Source organism: Lagenorhynchus albirostris, chromosome 10, assembly GCF_949774975.1.
Source record: "Lagenorhynchus albirostris chromosome 10, mLagAlb1.1, whole genome shotgun sequence".
NCBI lineage: Eukaryota > Metazoa > Chordata > Mammalia > Artiodactyla > Delphinidae > Lagenorhynchus > Lagenorhynchus albirostris.
In genome coordinates this window covers 9485217-9504708 of record NC_083104.1, presented here as the reverse complement: position 1 = coordinate 9504708, position 19492 = coordinate 9485217, and the positions used below count along the sequence as shown (strand labels likewise).

Here is a 19492-nt window from a genome sequence, read left to right as displayed (position 1 = left end):
GGTTTTTTTTCATTAAAAAGATATTTAAAACTTTAATTTCTCTTTACATTTGTTCTGGAAATGCTATTAGTTGGATGTAAGTCTTCCTGGGTTTATTCTTTAAGACACTTATCTTTTCTTGTGTATGTTATACCTTTTTGTTGTCGTTTTGCTTTCTGAAAATGTTTCTTCACTTTCTTCTTTATCTCTTCTAACTTAATTTTAGTTTCATATTTTTAATAACTAAGGGTTATTTCTTATTGTTGTTTCTATCTCATTCTTGGTAATAGAGATGATAATTCTCATTTAACTGCACTTGCTTCTTTTTGTTTCTTTTTTGTTTGTTTTTTTTGGTATATTTTCTCTGCCTCACTCCACACCAATTTCCTTTCCCTTGTTAATTTATTTGGTTTCTATTTTACCTTGGGAATTTTCCACAATGATGCGTCATTTCCGGCAGTTTCCATTTCAGTAAGACACAGAGAGTTCTATGTACATGGGCAGAATTTGTCAACTGACAGGGCTCTGGGTGGACTGGTCAGGCATCCCAGTGGCCATTCCATGAGAGAATAACTGTGTCAGTATCTAGAATCTTTTTCCTGGGGTGGTTCAGATTTTTCCAGAGAAGCTGTTTTCTGCCTGGGAAAACACACCTTTGGTTTCTAGAATTCTGTAAGCCAGGTGAAGATTTCCTAGAGGGTCTTACCATTTCATTTCTTAATGGTAATTTAACTTTTTCCCTCACTCCGACCACCGTCATGTTTAACTCACCACCTCACATCTACCGCCTTCTACTGTTTGGGTGTTCACAGGATCAGAACCCATTCCTTAGGATTTTATTGTAAAATTACCATTCCATATGCTGCCCAGATGAAAGAGAAGGAGACCTTTGGTTTTTGCAATTTCATATACAGTTTTTCAACCAGTCATATTGTATTGAACCATGTACATCTGTGGTACCTGGTATCTGCAAGTCCTGAGAGGCAAACCAACCACCACTGCTGTTATTACCCACCAAAGTAGTTTCTGTTGCACAAATATAGTTACCTCTTATCCATCCCCTGTTCTTCCAAAAATATTATTGTATTAATTTCATGAAGAATGAGTTTCCCTTTTTTTATTTGCCCTTATTGCCCTTGTTATTTGTATACTATTTTCATTTATAAACATGAGCTGTACATGTTTCAAGCTTAATGTGAATTTCTGTTCATTTTTATAAATAATTCAAGATGCTTCATTTAGACTGATACATGGCTTTCCAGAAACGATATGTACTACGAGCAGCAAATGGGAGTGCTCACGTCTCCAGCCTCATGCCAAAACTCACAACACAGAATAAAACCAAACGAACGTTTCGGCCAAAGTTAAATATTGTGTTCTAATCCACATTTTCTGCCTTTTTAATGTATGTGAATAACCAGCTTACTGGTTATTTATATTACTCCTTTTATCTTTTGATTTTTAATACTCTGCCTATTTACCTAAAGCTACTTTGATTATTTGTCTTACTGGTTTACAAAAACTCTTTATATATTAAGGAGGTAAATCCTTTTTCTTACTATTGATCACTTCCTTTTTGAGAAATATTAACTTGCTTTTCTTCTGCTTGATTCCTAATATGTATGTGTTCAATAGCTGCTCTTTATCATTAAGATATATTTTTAATGTTCCTCTCCACAGGCAGATCCTTGCAGCAGCCAAAAGAGCTGACCAAGTAGGCCATTTCCTTTGGGTGGGATCAGACAGCTGGGGATCCAAAATAAACCCACTGCACCAGCATGAAGATATTGCAGAAGGAGCCATCACCATTCAGCCCAAGCGAGCAACTGTGGAAGGTATGAGTTTTCTCAGTAGCATGATACTATAAGAGAATGGTTGGTGCTGTGTAGGGTGGCTAAACATGTGTCTCTTTGTGGGTTGGGTTTTTTACATAATTTATGCAGGATAGTTTCAAACTTGCAGCCATGAAATACAAATGAGGCCCTATATCTGGTCTATTCTTTTAGTTGATAGTCTTCTTTTGAAAAGATCATGTTATTTTCATAATAATATCCCAATTAGCATATATCCTTTGTTTTATTATGCTGCAAGAGCTTTCTGAGAGATCATTACCCTTAATAAGAAGTGAAATAATAACACAATGAAAGTGTATATAAGCGAGCTGCATTTTCTAAGAGTATTTTCCCTTTGTAATTTCTCCATTATTTCCGTAGCAGGATAACTATAGGGATTCTTTTTTTTTACATCTTTATTGGAGTATAATTGCTTTACAATGGTGTGTTAGTTTTTGCTTTATAACAAAGTGAATCAGTTATACATATACATATGTCCCCATATCTCTTCCCTCTTGCGTCTCCCTCGCTCCTACCCTCCCTATCCCACCCCTCCAGGTGGTCACAAAGCACCAAGCTGATCTCCCTGTGCTATGCGGCTACTTCCCACTAGCTATCTGTTTTACATTCGGTAGTGTATATATGTCCATGCCACTCTCTCACTTTGTCACAGCTTACCCTTCCCCCTCCCCATATCCTCAAGTCCATTCTCTAGTAGGTCTGCGTCTTTATTCCTGCCTTACCCCTAGGTTCTTCATGACATTTTTTTTCTTAAATTCCATATATATGTGTTAGCATATGGTATTTGTTTTTCTCTTTCTGACTTACTTCACTGTGTGACAGACTCTAGGTCTATCCACCTCACTACAAATAACTCAATTTCGTTTCTTTTTATGGCTGAGTAATATTCCATTGTATATATGTGCCACATCTTCTTTATCCATTCATCCGATGATGGACACTTAGGTTGTTTCCATCTCCTGGCTATTGTAAATAGAGCTGCAATGAACATTTTGGTACATGACTCTTTTTGAATTATGGTTTTCTCAGGATATATGCCCAGTAGTGGGATTGCTGGGTCATACGGTAGTTCTATTTGTAGTTTTTTAAGGAACCTCCATACTGTTCTCCATAGTGACTGTACCAATTCACATTCCAACCAGCAGTGCATGAGTGTTCCCTTTTCTCCACACCCTCTCCAGCAACTATAGGGATTCTTTTCCCCCATTACCTCTTGAGGTCTCTTCTGACCCCCAAGATCATACACTGTATGGTCCAGCTCAGGCACCAACATCACCTTGCCTTCCTGGGGCTCTTTTGCTCTCGCTTTCTTTTTCTCTTTCTCTTACCTTCTGAAATTGCTGTCCCTTTTCTTTTCCTTTGCCTTCCTTGCTGCTGCAAAGATTCTTCGAGAGGTAGAAGGAGGAGAGGGCGTTTATTGGCATCTTTCTGATCTAACAAAAGTTGCTGATTACAATTTATGTTCTCCTCTAATTTGAATAGTTATTGCTAAAAGAAGACGCTGTAAAGAAAAACAACTCCTCTGCTGGTATCCTGCTTTGTCTTCCTTTTTGGATGGGCAAGGTCTCCAAAGATTCCATAAAACAAGCTTTGCACGTTAAAAAGAACCCCATCCTCTCACTCACAAAGAATCAAATATTTGCCTTTCTTTCTATTCTGTCTCTACTCCAATCTAAGTAATTATTCTCCCCAGAATGCTGCATGTTCTCTGTGGGCCTTTTTAAACAAGCCAGGTTGTGGTTCTGTCACTGTTTCCTTGCTATGTTATCTCAGGGAGATAAAGATCCCATGAGTCACCCATGTGTTCATTGAGAGGCTTTGAATTAATTTCATTCCCAAATATATGTCCGGAGAAGATTGCCTATCTTCCTACCCAACCCAATACATCTGCAGATGAGCTACAAGAATAAAATCTATTTTAACTCTTTCCACTCCTTTTCACTAAAAACTTAACTATCTACTGTGTGCTTTGCTCTGTGCTCAGTTGGAAAAATAAGAAGAGGACAAAAATCGCATCCTCAAAGCATACGGAGCTCAGTAAATGTATCAGAAAATAGTTGATGACTATGTAACATGAGAAACACTGCAGGCACAGTGCGGAATACATGGATAGATGGTGTGGGGTAAGATAAACTGCAAGCTTGTCTAAGGTGGTGATGCTGTGGTTGTGGAAAGATGCCTGAGAGGAGGTAAAACGGGAAGTGATGCACTAAAGCTCATCACATAATGCGAAGAAACTCCTCTACTCCAAACCCAGGAGGTGGGAGCAGAGGAGTGAAGGAGCAGGGCATATTGGGGTAACTTTAAATAATTCATTCTGCAGCCCAGTCCTTCATTGTAGCCATCCTTAAATCCTTCCAGTTCTTTTTTTCTTTACATTTTGTTTTTAATATCTTTATTGGAGTATAATTGATTTGCAATGGTGTGTTAGTTTCTGCTTTATAACAAAGTGAATCACCTATACATATACATATATCCCCATATCCCCTCCGTGTTACGTCTCCCTCCCACCCTCCCTATCCCACCCCTCTATGTAGTCACAAAGTACCGAGCTGATCTCCCTGTGCGTTGCAGCTGCTTCCCACTAGCTATCTGTTTTACATTTGGTAGTGTATATATGTCCATGCCACTCTCTCACTTCGTCCCAGCTTACCCTTCCCCCTCTCTGTGTCCTCAAGTCCATTCTCTCTGTCTGCATCTTTATTCCTGTCCTGCCCCCATATTCTTCAGAACCTTTTTTTTTTTTTACATTCCATATATATGTGTTAGCATATGGTATTTCTTTTACTCTTTGTGACTTACTTCACTCTGTATGACAGAGTCCATCCACCTCACTACAAATAACTCAATTTTGTTTCTTTTACGGCTGAGTAATATTCCATTGTATATAAGTGCCACATCTTTTTCATCCATTCATCTGTCGATGGACACTTAGGTTGCTTCCGTGTCCTGGCTATTGTAAATAGAGCTGCAATGAACATTGTGGTACATGTCTCTTTTTGAATTATGGTATTCTTAGGGTATACGCCTAGTAGTGGGATTGCTAGGTCGTATGGTAGTTCTATTTTTAGCTTTTTAAGGAAGCTCCATACTGTTCTCCATAGTGGCTGTATCAATTTACATTCCCACCAACAGTGCAAGAGGGTTCCCTTTTCTCCACACCCTCTCCAGTATTCATTGTTTGTAGGTTTTTTGATGATGGCCATTCGGACTGGAGTGAGGTGATACCTCACGGTAGTTTTGATTTGCACTTCTCTAATGATTAGTGATGTTGAGCATCCTTTCATGTGTTTCTTGGCAATCTGGATATCTCCTTTGGAGAAATGTCTGTTTAGGTCTTCTGCCCATTTTTGGATTGGGTTGTTTGTTTTTTTGATATTGAGCTGCACGAGCTGCTTATAAATTTTGGAGATTAATCCTTTGTCAGTTGCTTCATTTGCAAATACTTTCTCCCATACTGAGGGTTCTTTTAATCTTGTTTCTGTTTTCCGCTGCTGTGCAAAAGCTTTTAAGTTACATTAGGTCCCATTTGTTTATTTTGTTTTTATTTCCATTTCTCTAGGAGGTGGGTCAAAAAGGACCTTGCTGTGATTTATTTCATAGACGGTTCTGCCTATGTTTTCCTCTAAGAGTTTTATAGTGTCTGGGCTTATATTTAGGTCTTTAATCCATTTTGTGTTTATTTTTGTGTATGGTGTTAGGGAGTGTTCTAATTTCACTCTTTTAAATGCAACTGTCCAGTTTTCCCAACACCACACCAAGGCTGTCTTTTCTCCATTGTATATTCTTGCCTCTTTTATCAAAGATTAGTTGACCATAGGTGCGTGGGTTTCTCTCTGGGCTTTCTATCCTGTTCCATTGATCTGTAGTTCTGTTTTTGTGCCAGTACCATACTGTCTTGATTACTATAGCTTTGTAGTATAGTCTGAAGTCTGGGAGCCTGTTTCCCCCAGCTCCATTTTTCTTTGTCAAGATTGCTTTGACTATTCGGGGTCTTTTGTGTTTCCATATATATATTGTGAAATTTTTTGTTCTAGTTCTGTGAAAAATGCCAGTGGTCGTTTGATATGGATTGCATGGAATCTGTAGATTGCTTTGGGTCGTGTAGTCATTTTCACACTCTTGACTCTTCCATTTCATGAACATGCTATATCTCTCCATCTGTTTGTATCATCTTTAGTTTCTTTCATCAGTGTCTTGTAGTTTTCTGCATACAGGTCTTTTGTCTATATAGGTAGGTTTATTCTTAGGTATTTTATTCTTTTTGTTATAATGGTAAATGGAAGTGTTTTCTTAATTTCTGTTTCAGGCTTTTCATTATTAGTGTATAGGAATGCAAGAGATTTCTGTGCATTCATTTTGTATCCTGCTACTTTACCAAATTCATTGATTAGATCTAGTAGTTTTCCGGTAGCATCTTTAGGGTTCTCTATGTATAGTATCATGTCATCTGCAAACAGTGACAGCTTTACTTCTTCTTTTCCTATTTGGATTCCTTTTATTTCTCTTTCTTCTCTGATTGCTGTGGCTAAGACTTCCAAGCTATGTTGAATAGTAGTGGTGAGAGTGGACAACCTTGTCATGTTCCTGATCTTAGAGGAAATGTTTTCAGTTGTTCACCGTTGAGAACGATGTTGGCTGTGGTTTGTCCTATGTGGCCTTTATTATGTTGAGGTAAGTTCCCTCTATGCTTACTTTCTAGAAGGTTTTTATCATAAATGCGTGTTGAATGTTGTCAGAAAATTTTTCTGCATCTATTGAGATGATCATATGGTTTTTCTCCTTCATTTTGTTAATATGGTGTATATCATTGATTGATTTGCGTATATTGAAGTATCCTTGCATTCCTGGGATAAACTCCAGTTCATCATGGTGTATGATCCTTTTAATGTGCTACTGGATTCTGTTGGCTAGTATTTTGTTGAGGATTTTTGCATCTATGTTCATCAGTGATATTGCCCTGTAGTTTTCTATTTCTGTGACATCTTTGTCTGGTTTTGGTGTCAGGGTGATTGTGGCCTCGTAGAATGAGTTTGGGAGTGTTCTTCCCTCTGCTATATACTGGAAGAGTTTGAGAAGTATAGGTGTTAGCTCTTCCCTAAATGTTTGATAGAATTCACTTGTGAAGCCATCTGGTCCTGGGCTTTGGTTTGTTGGAAGATTTTTAATCACAGTTTTAATTTCAGTGCTTGTGATTGGTCTGTTTATATCTTCTATTTCTTCCTGGTTCATTTTCAGAAGGTTGTGCTTTTGCAAGAATTTGTCCGTTTCTTCCAGGTTGTCCATTTTATTGGCATATAGTTGCTTGTAGTAATCTCTCATGATCCTTTGTATTTCTGCAGTGTCAGTTGTTACTTCTCCTTTTTCATTTCTAATTCTATTGATTTGAGTCTTTTTCCTTTTTTTCTTGATGAGCCTTGCTAATGCTTTATCAACTTTGTTTATCTTCTCCAAGAACCAGCTTTTAGTTTTACTGATCTTTGCTGTTGTTTCCTTCATTTCTTTTTCATTTATTTCTGATCTGATGTTTATGATTTCTTCTGCTAACTTTGCAGTTTTTTGTTCTTCTTTTTCTAATTGCATTAGGTGTAAGGTTAGGTTGTTTATTTGAGATGTTTCTTGTTTCTTGAGGTAGGATTGTATTGATAGAAACTTCCCTCTTAGAACTGCTTTTGCTGCATCCCATAGGTTTTGGGTCATCCTGATTTCATTGTCATTTGTTTCTAGGTATTTTTTTATTTCCTCTTTGATTTCTTCAGTGTTCTCCTGGTTATTTAGTAGTGTATTATTTAGCATGCATGTGTTTGTATTTTTTTGCACATTTTTTCCTGCAATTGATATCTAGTCTCATAGCGTTGTGCGTGGAAAACATACTTGATATGATTTCAATTTTCTTAAATTTACCAAAGCTTGATTTGTTACCCAAGATATGATCTATCATGCAGAATATTCAATGAGCACTTGAGAAGAAAGCGTATTCTGTTGTTTTTGGATGGAAAGTCCTATAAATATCAATAAGGTCCATCTTGTTTAATGTGTCATTTAAAACTTGTGTTTCCTCATTTATTTTCATTTGGTTGATCCGTCCATTGGTGAAAATGGGGTGTTATAGTCCCCTACTATGATTGTGTTACTGTCAATTTCCCCTTTTATTTGCCTTATGTATGGAAGTGCTCCTATTTTGGGTGCATAAATATTTACAATTGTATCTTCTTCTTGGATTGATCCCTTGATCATTGTATAGTGTCCTTCTTTGTCTCTTGTAATAGTCTTTATTTTAACGTCTATTTTGTCTGATATGAGAATTGCTACTCCAGCTTTCTTTTGGTTTCCATTTGCATGGAATATCTTTTTCCATCCCCTCACCTTCAGTCTGTATGTGTCCCTAGGTCTGAATTGGGTCTCTTGTAGACAGCATATATATGGGTCTTGGTTTTGTATCCATTCAGCCAGTCTGTGTCTTTTGGTTGGAGCATTTAATCCATTTACATTTAAGGTAGTTATCGATAGGTATGTTCCTGTTACCATTTTCTTAATTGTTTGGGTTTGTTATTGTAGGTCTTTTCCTTCTCTTGTGTTTCTTGCCTAGAAAAGTTCCGTTAGCATTTGTTGTAGAGCTGGTTTGGTGGTGCTGAATTCTCATAGCTTCTGCTTGTCTGTAAAGGTTATAATTTCTCCATTGAATCTACATGAGATTCTTGCTGGGTTGAGTAATTTTGGTTTTAGGGTTTTCCCTTTCATCACTTTAAATATGTCCTGCCACTCCCTTCTGGCTTGCAGAGTTTCTGCTGAAAGATCAGCTGTTAACCTTATGGGGATTCCTTTGTATGTTATTTGTTGTTTTTCCCTTGCTGCTTTTAATATTTTTTTCTTTGTATTTAGTTTTTTTGTGTGTGTGTGGTACATGGGCCTCTCACTGTTGTGGCCTCTCCCATTGCAGAGCACAGGCTCTGGATGCGCAGGCTCAGCGGCCATGGCTCACGGGCCCAGCCGCTCCACAGCATGTGGGATCATCCTGGACCAGGGCATGAACCCGCGTCCCCTGCATCGGCAGGCAGACTCTCAACCACCTCGCCACCAGGGAAGCCCTGTATTTAATTTTTGATAGTTTGACTAGTATGTGTGTTGGCATGTTTCTCCTTGGATTTATCCTGTATGGGACTCTCTGCTCTTCGTGGACTTGATTGAGTATTTCCTTTCCCATATTAGGGAAGTTTTCAACTATAATCTCTTCAAATACTTTCTCAGTCGCTTTTTTTTCTCTTCTTCTTCTCAGACCCCTATAATTCAAATGTTGGTGTGTTTAATGTTGTCCCAGAGGTCTCTGAGACTGTCCTCAATTCTTTTCATTCTTTTCTTTATTCTGCTCTGCTTTAGTTATTTCTACTATGTTATCTTCGAGGTCACTTATCCGTTCTTCTGCCTCAGGTAATCTGCTATTGCCTCCTTCTAGAGAATGTTTAATTTCATTTATTGTGTTATTCATCATTGTTTGTTTGCTGTTTAGTTCTTCTAGGTCCTTGTTAAACGTTTTTTGTATTTTTGCCATTCTATTTCCAAGATTTTGGATCATATTTACTATCATTACTCTGAATTCTTTTTCAGGTAGACTGCCTATTTCCTCTTCATTTGTTTGGTCTGGTGGGTTTTTACTTTGCTCCTTCATCTCCTGTGTGTTTTTCTGTCTTCTCATTTTCCTTAACTTAGGGTGTTAAGGGGTCTCCGTTTTACAGGCTGCAGGTTCGTAGTTCCTGTTGTTTTTGATGTCTGCCAAAAGGTTGGTTCAGTGGGTTGTGTAGGCTTCCTGGTGGAGGGGAGTGGTGCCTGTGTTCTGGTGGATGAGGCTGGATCTTGTTTTCTGGTGGGCAGGACCACGTCCATTGGTGTGTTTTGGGGTGTCTGCTACCTTATTATGATTTTAGGCAGCCTCTTTGCAAATGGGTGGGTTTGTGTTCCTGTTTTGAGAGTTGTTTGGCATAGGGTGTCCAGCACTGTAGCTTGCTTGTCGTTGAGTGGAGCTGGGTCTTAGCGTTGAGATAGAGATCTCTGGGAGATCTTTTGCTGTTTGTTATTATGTGGAGCTGGGAGGTCTCTCGTGGACCAATGTCCTGAACTCAGGTCTCCCACCTCAGAGGCACAGGCCTGACACCCCGCCTGAGCACCAGGACCCTTTTAGCCACACGGCCAGGTGCATGGGGAGTTTCTCACCTTTTGGAAAGCCTGAGGTCTTCTGACAGCATTCAGTAGGTGTTCTGTAGGAGTTGTTTCACATGTAGATGTATTTCTGATGTATTTGTGGGGAGGAAGGTGATCTCCACATGTTACTCCTCTGCCATCTTGAAGGTCTCTCTAAATGTTGTTTTTGCAAATGCTCCTGACAGAAGACAGAGATGCAACCAGAGGTGTTGCGTGTGGTGCCAACTCTCTGGTTCCATGGTTTCCCCCTTCCTGTTCTTTAAAAAGTTTCCCATTCATTGGGAAAACTCTTCCCTCTCCTAGAGTAGTGGTCACTGCGCTATTTGCCTGATTAACTCCTTTCTATTCTTTGGGTCTCTGCTTAGATATTAATTTTCCTTGGAAGCCATCTGCAACCATTGCACCCCATCCACGTCTGGTTAGGGGCTCCTTCTGTTGCTTCTATTGCACCCTACGTACTCCATACCATTATGATATCTCTTTACTTGTCTCTATGTGGAAACCTATCCGTTATGCGTCATCGTACCACCAGCACCTTGAACTTGGCCTGGATATGGCAGGTGATCAAACATGTTTTTAAGTGGTTGGGTGCCTAGATGGATGGAGGAATTACAGGAAACATAAAGGTACGGCAAAAAATATGGATGATAAGTGGACCAGAGTTGGATCATGAAGGGTCTTAGAAACTACACTTAGAAATTTGTATTTCAGACAGCATCTGAGTATGAAAATGGGATGTGAAAAGAGGGATTTAGAAAGCTCACTCAGATGACTCTGTGGAGGGGTGAAGTGTAAGATTTGGGTGGGTGTCGAAGCAAAGCAACAGATTACAGGGTCTCTTCTGAGGTCCTCTCTTCCTAAGTGGTAGGTACATAATAGGCATGTTAGTAACTCCATGGTTTCTACCTCCAGCTTCAAGATATTTTAGGAAATTACTAAGTACTTCAAAAATTTTATAAATTCTTGAAACAAAATACTTCTTCATGTATATATAGGGATACACAAAGTTATTAAATTAGACACAAAACAGCATCCTGAACCTGCCAAGAAAAAAGTGGTCTCAAAAATGAAATGGAGGAGAAATCATATTATCAATGAAAGTACTATTGAAATGTGACAGAACAGCAACTCTTCATGCCAAGCTCTCCATTCCTCCCCAGATAGAACATGAGGCTTTTCATGTGACTGTTTAGAAATGGTGTGGCTTCTATCTAGCCATATTGTCTTCTGCATTGATAAAAAGAGCAGCCAAGATTAGTTCACTGATGTTTAGGATGAGACCACAGGATTGTGGCTGTGCATTTATAGTGCCACACTCCTAAGGAAGTGAAAAAGGAAATGCATTCCATCGCACCAAGTTTTCTGAACAAAGCTATGAAATATCTCAAATGAAACTACAGAATGTATTCTGTATGAGCAATTAAGTTTTCCTCTCCTGTGTTTTTTTCCTTTTCTTTTCCTTTTTGGTGGTTGTTCCATACTGGATGCTACTGGGGTGGACATCATCCAAATAGTCATAATACTGCTACATCCCTCTGTCTTTGCCTGGGTTGTGCAATGCTGTACCTTGTAATGTAAATAAGAAAAACCCAATCAATAATCAACATGTCTTTTTTTCCTTTCGATCGTATTTTGAACACATTTAGCAAACACATACATTTTTGGCTTCTCTTCTGTGTATCTGCATGAACAATTAACGACAAATTGCCTTAGGCCAAAGGGCTAGCAAGTGCATTGCCCCTGTGAAAGTCATGTTCATCTTCTTTTAGCTTCTATCTGTATTTATTTTCCATTTGTAGAAAACAAGTCCTCAGTGTTTGCTAGCGCAGGGGGTCATTTTCCCCCACTTTCAATTAGATGATGATAGGAACCGTGCCCGGGAAAGGTCACCCCTGGCCCTGTTGTCTGCCCAGCATTCACGGGAGATCTCAGAGTGTTTCCAGACTTGGCAGCACTTCTCCAGCTCCTGAGCCAAAACTCTTCTATCATTTTTAGTTTTTCTGTATTGTCTGATGAGTCAAGGGACCCCTGGCATTTCCCTCTCTTCTGTTGCCCCATTAACAGGGATTCCCCAGTCATTGTCTCCAGCCCTGAACAAGTCCTCCAAACAAAATGCCCCAATCGCCTCCCACTCTTTGCCCTCCAAAATGCTCTACTTCTCTGAGGGTAGGCTGTCCTGGGCATCCTCTACTTATAGCCAGCAAGGATCATGGGCCAGGTTCTTTTCATCTCTGACATAATCATTAACATTAGGGAGCGAGCATAATGAAGGGTGGATTTTCAAAGCCGACTCCAATGGTTCTGACTATTGGTGATGATTTTCAAATGGGTGTATAGCACAGCTTGGTTCCTGAATTAAATCTGTGATACGTGTAAGAAAAGACAAAAAGCGCTCTGGACCTGGCATGAAAAAATTGGTTATTTCATGCATTTTCTAACTCAAGATAGAAACAGTTTCTTTATTTTTTCTTAAAACCAGAGATCAAAGCTTTGAAGAACTGAACTAAAATGTTTTTGGCTCCAATTTAGATATACCCTACTTTAGTCTTCCTTGATTACCTGGAATGTTCCACACACCTCATAAAGTTTTATTAGGGGAATGAGAGAAAATGCCAAGAAATGAAATATTGCCTTAAACCACAATATTATTTCTAAGCAATGCTATAATTAATAAAAGACCTATAACCTCCTCAGAAAGCAGAAAGTACAGCAGAGGCTGCCTCTATTTGTGTTAAACATTTTATTGGGAACTTCCTTTCCAAACTGTACTGCTTGTTTCTTTTATAGATGGTATATTTGGTGTTGTATCTAAAAGGTGTCACCATACCCAAGGTCATCTAGATTTTCTCTTACGTTATCTTCTAGGAGTTTTATAGTTTATAGTTTTGTGTTTTAGATTTAGCTCTAGGATCCATTTTCAGTTAATTTTTGTGTAGCGTGTAAGGTGTGAGTCTAAACTGAATTTTTCTCATGTGGATGTCTAGTTGTTAAAGCACCATTTGTTGAGGAGACTATCTTTGCTCCATTGTATTGCCTTTGCTCTTTTGTCAAAGATCAGCTGACTATATTTATGGGGGCCTATTTCTGGATGCTCTCTTCTGTTCCATTGACCTATTTGTCTGTTATTTCTCAGATCCCACATTGTCTTGATTACTATCACTTTATAGTAAGTCTTGAAGTTGGGTAGCATCAGTCCTCCACCTTCATTCTTCTCCTTCCATATTGTGTTAGCTATTGTGAGTCTTTTGCCTCTTCATGTAAACTTTAGAATCAGTTTGTTGGTATCCATAAAATAATTTCCTGAGATTTTTATTGGGATTGCATTGAATCTATAGATCAGTTTGGGTAGAACTGACATCTTGATAATATTAAGTTTCCCTCTCCATGAACATGGAGTATTTCTACATTTATTTAGTTCTTCTTTGATTTCATTCATCAGTGTTTCGTAGTTTTTCTCATATAGATCTTGTACATATTTTATTAGATTTATACCTAAGGATATAATAAGGATAGTTTTATGTCTTCTTCCCAATCTGTATAACTTATATTTCCTTTTTCTTGCCTTAGTGCATTAGCAAAGACTTCCTTTATGAAAGTGAAAAGGCATAGTGGGAGGGGACATCCTTGCTTTGTAGTTTATCTTAGTAAGGGAAAGCTTTGAGTTTCTCACCATTAAGTATGATGTTAGCTGTAGATTTTTTGTAGATATATATTTTTTTTTAACAAACTTAGACTATAAAGTAAAATAAAATAAAAATTCAGATAGTTTCAAGAACGATTGTTGCCTTCACTATACATGCCTACAGTTAGAACCAGGTAATAACATAGGTAATGTTATTTTGTTAAATTTTATCATGAAATGAAGCCATTTTATATACATAGGAATTCTATGTAGGAATAGGAATTAGGAATTCTATGAAAATATTTATGCAAGGATTGTCTTTGAAGAAAAATGTAAGCTAGGGAATGCTTTTATAATTGTGAAATCAGCACAGCTATGGTTCATTGACTGGCAAAAACATTATTTTAAAAAAGAGAGAGAGATGTAATATTTCAAACAGATACCCTACTGTGTTGAAATTAGAAATGTATAAATATTGATAACCTAATTTTAATTTTGATTTGAAAAGCAGAATGTGAAAATGTCTTAATAAAACATTTTTTAGGCCGAGGAATATGACACTGATAATATTATTTTGGGATTCCATTCACTTAGCACATTCCACACTGCATTGATTCCTTGCTTAAAATAAATCATGACTTTTATGTGCTCTTTGCCCAACTGAGAACTGATTGTGTGTGTAATGTGTGCTCAAGGTTACATACTGTTCCTCTAACTGTAGCTCCAGCAACTTTCCTCCCTGAGTCATCACATTCTGGAATTTTTGCTTTATAAATATACCTCCCCCTTTCTTTTACCCACTCCAAAATTGTATTCACTGTCATCACATCATCATTAATGTTTATTTTATTTTTTTATTTTTTTTTTTTTGCGGTACGCGGGCCTCTCACTGTTGTGGCCTCTCCCGTTGCGGAGCACAGGCTCCGGACGCACAGGCTCAGTGGCCATGGCCCACAGGCTTAGCCGTTCAACGGCATGTGGGATCTTCCCGGACCAGGGCATAAACCCGTGTCCCCTGCATCGGCAGGCGGACTCTCAACCACTGTGCCACCAGGAAAGCCCTAATGTTTCTTTATATCACAGAATTATAGGTAATGAGCTGTTAGATGTGGAAGAGATCATTTATTGTCAATCAGTTAACAAATGTTGGCTGTCTACTGTCTGGCACTGACCAGGTACTGGTAACCAGAAAACAAAAATTCTTTCCCTCGTGGAGATTAAGGTATAGCAGAGGGAGAGAGATAATTATTAGTAGGCTTAATAAATAAGTAAATAATAGACAGTGTTAGCTGTTGGTAAATTGTATAAATTTTATCTCTTTATGGATATTCTCATTTTGTTTATTCATCATTTCCTAGTTTTCTTTCTTTATTCATGATTTCCTTTAAATATTTGAGCATATTTAAGACAATTGACTCAAAATCTTTTTCTAGTAAGTCCAATGTCTGGTCATACTAATGGATGGTTTATGTCATTTTCCCCCTTTGAATGTACTATACCTACCTATTTCTTTGTATGCTTTGTGATTCTTTTGTTGAAAACTGGGCATTTGAATATTATAATGTGGTACCTCTGAAACTCATATTCTCCATCTCTCCCAGGGTTTGATGTTCTTGCTTGTCAAAGGCAGAATTTGTTGGTTTGTTTAGTGACTTCTCCAAACTTAAAGACAGTATTCCTTATCATGTGTGGTCACTGAACTGCCTGCTCTGTTAGCTTGTATTCAGCTAGCATTTTGACAGAGATTTCCTTGAATGCCAGGAGCTAAAACAAAAAGAATACTTTTCACAGCTGATTAATTTATTAGCTCTGCCATGACAAAGTCCTATAGACTGGCTGGCTTAAACAACAGAAATTTATTGTTTCACAGTTCTGAAGACTAGAAGTCCAAGTTCAAGGTGTTGGCAGGGTTATTCCTTGTTAGGGTTATGAAAGAAAATCTGTTCCATGCCTCTTGCCTACCTTCTGATGATTTGCTGGCAATTTTGGTATTTCTTGGGTCCCTTTCACCTTCACATGATGATCTCCCTATGTGTGTATGTGTCTCTGTTCTGATTTTCCCTTTTATGAGGATGCCTTTCATATTGGAAAGGGTCCACGCTAAAGACTTCATCTTAACTTTACTAATTACATTTGTAATGACCTATTTCGAATAAGGTCACATTTGAGATGCTGGGGTTTTGGGTTTCAACATGTGAATTTTGAGGGAGACTTAATTTAACATGTAGCACTCAGTCTTTGTGGATTGGCTCTGTTCTGGGGCCTTCCTTCCACACATAACCAGGCTGTTTGTAATTCTGCCTTAGCCTTTACTTCCTGCTTGTGCTGAACCTAGAGATTAGTCAAAGATGAAAGTTTAAGGTCACGTCTTCTCATGATTTTTCTGAGCATCCGTCCTGCCCTGGATATATGTGTGACTTTCTAAATTCCCCAGTATACACAGGCATTTCTGAATGTCCTAATTTCCCAAAGAAACTCTTTTCAGATTTTCCTCCAAGGCTTTCTGCTGTCTTTTGTTTGTTTCCACCATAATATTTTGTTCTAGATGACAATTGGTTTTCCATTCACCTTATAATGTTTATGAACAATGCCTATGTTCTTGCCTCCCTCAATGAGTTCCACATTAGGTAAAACAGAGATAAGTATGTTGTGTCAATCCTTCAAGTAGTCCCCATAAAGGTTGGAATAGAGAAACACAGTACTTTGCTAATAAAGTCTACTCTGCTTTGTCCTGAGAACCAAGTACTAGGGTCTCCCCCTATGAATGCAGGCTGTGGTCTTCAGGTCTTCAAGACTGCCATTGAGGTAGGGTGGGGTGGGAAAAAGAAAATAAAAATGCCACAAAGCTTTTCTACTGTTTTCAAGTTGGCCTTTTTCTTGATTCAGCATTCACTTAATTACTGTAAATCTTTGACCATTGTCCGGAGTTCTGGCAAAGTTGGTTTTGACAATTTCTGCTTATTTTCAATATTTCTGTTGAGAGACAGGAGTTTGGAGATGCCTGTTCTGTTGTTTTGTTGGCATCACACCTGACAAGTGCTATAAAGAAAGAAAAAGTAGGGCAGGGTAAGGGACATCATCAGCAGTGGTGGTGGATGTTGCAGTTTTAAATAGAGTGGTCAAGGTAGGCTTCATTGACAAGACGACGTTTGATAAATGATTCAAGGAAGTGAAGGGACAAAGTATATAGCTGGGGGAAGATTATACTCAGCATAGAAAGCAGTATAAGTGTCTTAGGGCAGGAAGATCCCTGGTGTATGTGGGAAAGAAGGAAGCTGATGAGGCTCTAACAGAGTGAGCAAGAAGGAGCTAAAGTCAAAAGATAATGGGAGGAATGGGAGGGTGGGATCACACAGGACCTTGAAGGCCGTTATAAAGATTTTACCATTTATTTATTATGAGTAAAGTAGAAGATCTTTGCAGCATTTGAACACAAGAATAACTTGATCTATCCAACATGTTAAAAAGGATAATACTAGCTCTTCGGTTGAATATAGGGGAACAAGAATGGAGTCTGGGAGAGTGGTTCTGATGCTGTTACAGTACACCACGGAAGAGATGATAGTAGAATGAAACTGGGAGGAAGCAATGAAGGTAATGAGAAGTGTATGGATTTAAAATCTAATTTGAAAGTAAAGCCAATAGGATTTTGGACATAAGAAAGATAAGTCAAGAATGATTGCAAAGTTCTTTGCTTCAGCAACTAGAGAGATGGAATTGTCATTAGCTGATGGGGAAAACAGTAATTAGAGCAGTTTTTGTGTGAACAGACAACAATGTCAAATTTGGATGTGTCGAGCTGGAAATATTTATTAGACATCCAAGTGGAGATGTGAAGTAGACAATTGGGAATGTGAGCCTGGTACTTTTAAGAGGCTTTTGGAAAGAGAATTATTTTCCTGGAATCATTGAAATAGAGATGACATTTAAAGAAGTAATATAGAAAATAATAGGGAACCAAAGAGTGATTGCTCTAACATTCTGATATTAAGAGGCTGGGAAGAGGAGAAGGTAGATTGGCCAGTGAGATCACATACAAACAACATGAGCCTGGTTTCTTGGAACCAGGTTAAGAAAATATTTCAGAGTATAAGTATTTTATTAGCATCATCAAAATGTTACTGCTTAGTCAGGTAGAGGTAATGGAGAATTGACCATTTAACTTGGCAGTGTGGAGTTCATTGGTGATTTTTTGACCAGTTGTTACATTGGAGCGGTGTTGGAAAAAGGCTGGTTGAAGTACGTTTAAGAGAGAAATGGAAGAGTGAGTCTATAGTTCAATATCATCCCTTAGAACTACTCCTACCCTCTCCCAGTTTTCATACCACAGACCTCGAGGAAGGAGGACATGGTCACCCAGATCTTTTGAGTATATTCAAAGGATATTCCACTGTAAATGGCAAAAGAGGGGCAATATATAGGACAAATAATAATTCCGTCCTCCAGAATATCAAGCCAATTTTGCATATGAGGTCATGTCATGACGCATAGAGTAAAAGCCTTAGAGGAAGGCGAGTATTTACTATCGTTGCAACATGATGCAGTCTACTTCTAGGCATTTGTTTTCATACATTTGTACTTGTTTATATTTTGGCTTATAGAAAATATGTGGGGTGTGTGTGTGCATATGTGTGTGTGTGTGTTATATAATCACCACCAACTGTATTGCTAGATACAGAGAGAGTGAATTTAGGTATGAATATAACTGAGCTCACTTCTTATGTTGCACCACCATTGAGCTACAGTGCTAAGTAGGCATGGGAAAATATTTCCACTCCAGTTTTCTCATGTAGAAAATGAATGGAAAGGATTAAATGATGAGTGAGAAATTTTGTAGCCCTCACGTTCTCTGATTATCTATTGCAAAAAAAAAAAAAAAATGTGTGTGCGTGTGTGCAAAGTAGGCAAAAAGAACTAACAAGGCTGTTGCCAAGAGGAATAGGTGAAAGAAGAAAAGGGAAGAAATCACAAGTATAGCAAAGTTCCGAGGACAGGATTAAAATAGATGGAAAAAAACCTGAAAATACCCATTTGGGTTTTATTCATGTATAGTACAGTTAGAAAACAATGAAATTAATAGAGGAGAAGTTGAAGAAGAAGAAAAACAGGAAAGGGAACCAGGGAGAGGTGAAGTGTAAAATCGGAAGCTGAGAGAAAGGAAGAAATATACAAATAGAGAGTAGAGGGCAAGAAAATCACAAATACCTTAACCCTTTGAAAAGCCCTATCCTTGAAACTGATGAGTCCAAACATACTGTTCTTCTGTTTTCAGAGCTATTTTTTAAATTTTTATCACAAGAAAAAGGAAAGAATTTTTTATCTGTTTTCACCATTTAGAAGAGCCCTGACTTGGTCCGTCACCTGGAAGAAGGCAGTTAGGTAAAGACTGAGAATAAGGCCTCTTTCTTTGTCAGCAGTGGGTCATCCCAAGAGCCCACAAACTCACCTGTGGGCTGTGAAGAACTGTACCTACAGTAGTTAAAAAATGTCATTAGTTTAGACTGAGTGTGAATAATAAGAGAGAGGCCCTTGAAACGATTAAATGCAGAGCTGACTATGAAAGCAAAGCTGGAGTGAGAATTTAAAGGGCCATTAACTTAGCCAAAAGGATGGCTGAAAGAAAAATCATTTATAAAAAGTGGCAGGTTGAAGGGGCTTCTTTAATGTTCTTTAACAAAAATTAGATGTTTGATAATCTCTTCTTTCTTCGATAAGCAGGGGAAAAACCCCTCTCAAAATTAGAAATTTTTTTTTTCAGGTTCAGTATGTTCTAGATGTTAGGTGTGTGCTATTAGGTTAATTAGAATTTTAAAGTTAAAATGACCTTCTTCCAACTTTAAGT

The 19492-nt window shown here is 38.2% G+C and overlaps 1 protein-coding gene across 4 annotated transcripts in view; it reads left to right on the top strand.

The window, feature by feature from the left end:
• GRM7 (glutamate metabotropic receptor 7) overlaps positions 1 to 19492 on the top strand; it is an 817821-nt gene that overhangs the window by 441029 nt on the left and 357300 nt on the right. For all 4 annotated transcript variants that reach the window (XR_009543110.1, XR_009543109.1, XM_060163876.1 and 1 more), the window contains exon 4: positions 1660 to 1814. Coding sequence is in view for 2 of the 4 variants with exons in the window: in XM_060163876.1 (XP_060019859.1) it covers positions 1660 to 1814 (155 nt within the window). In the remaining 2 variants the exon portion in view is untranslated. The remainder of the gene's footprint in view (positions 1 to 1659; positions 1815 to 19492) is intronic.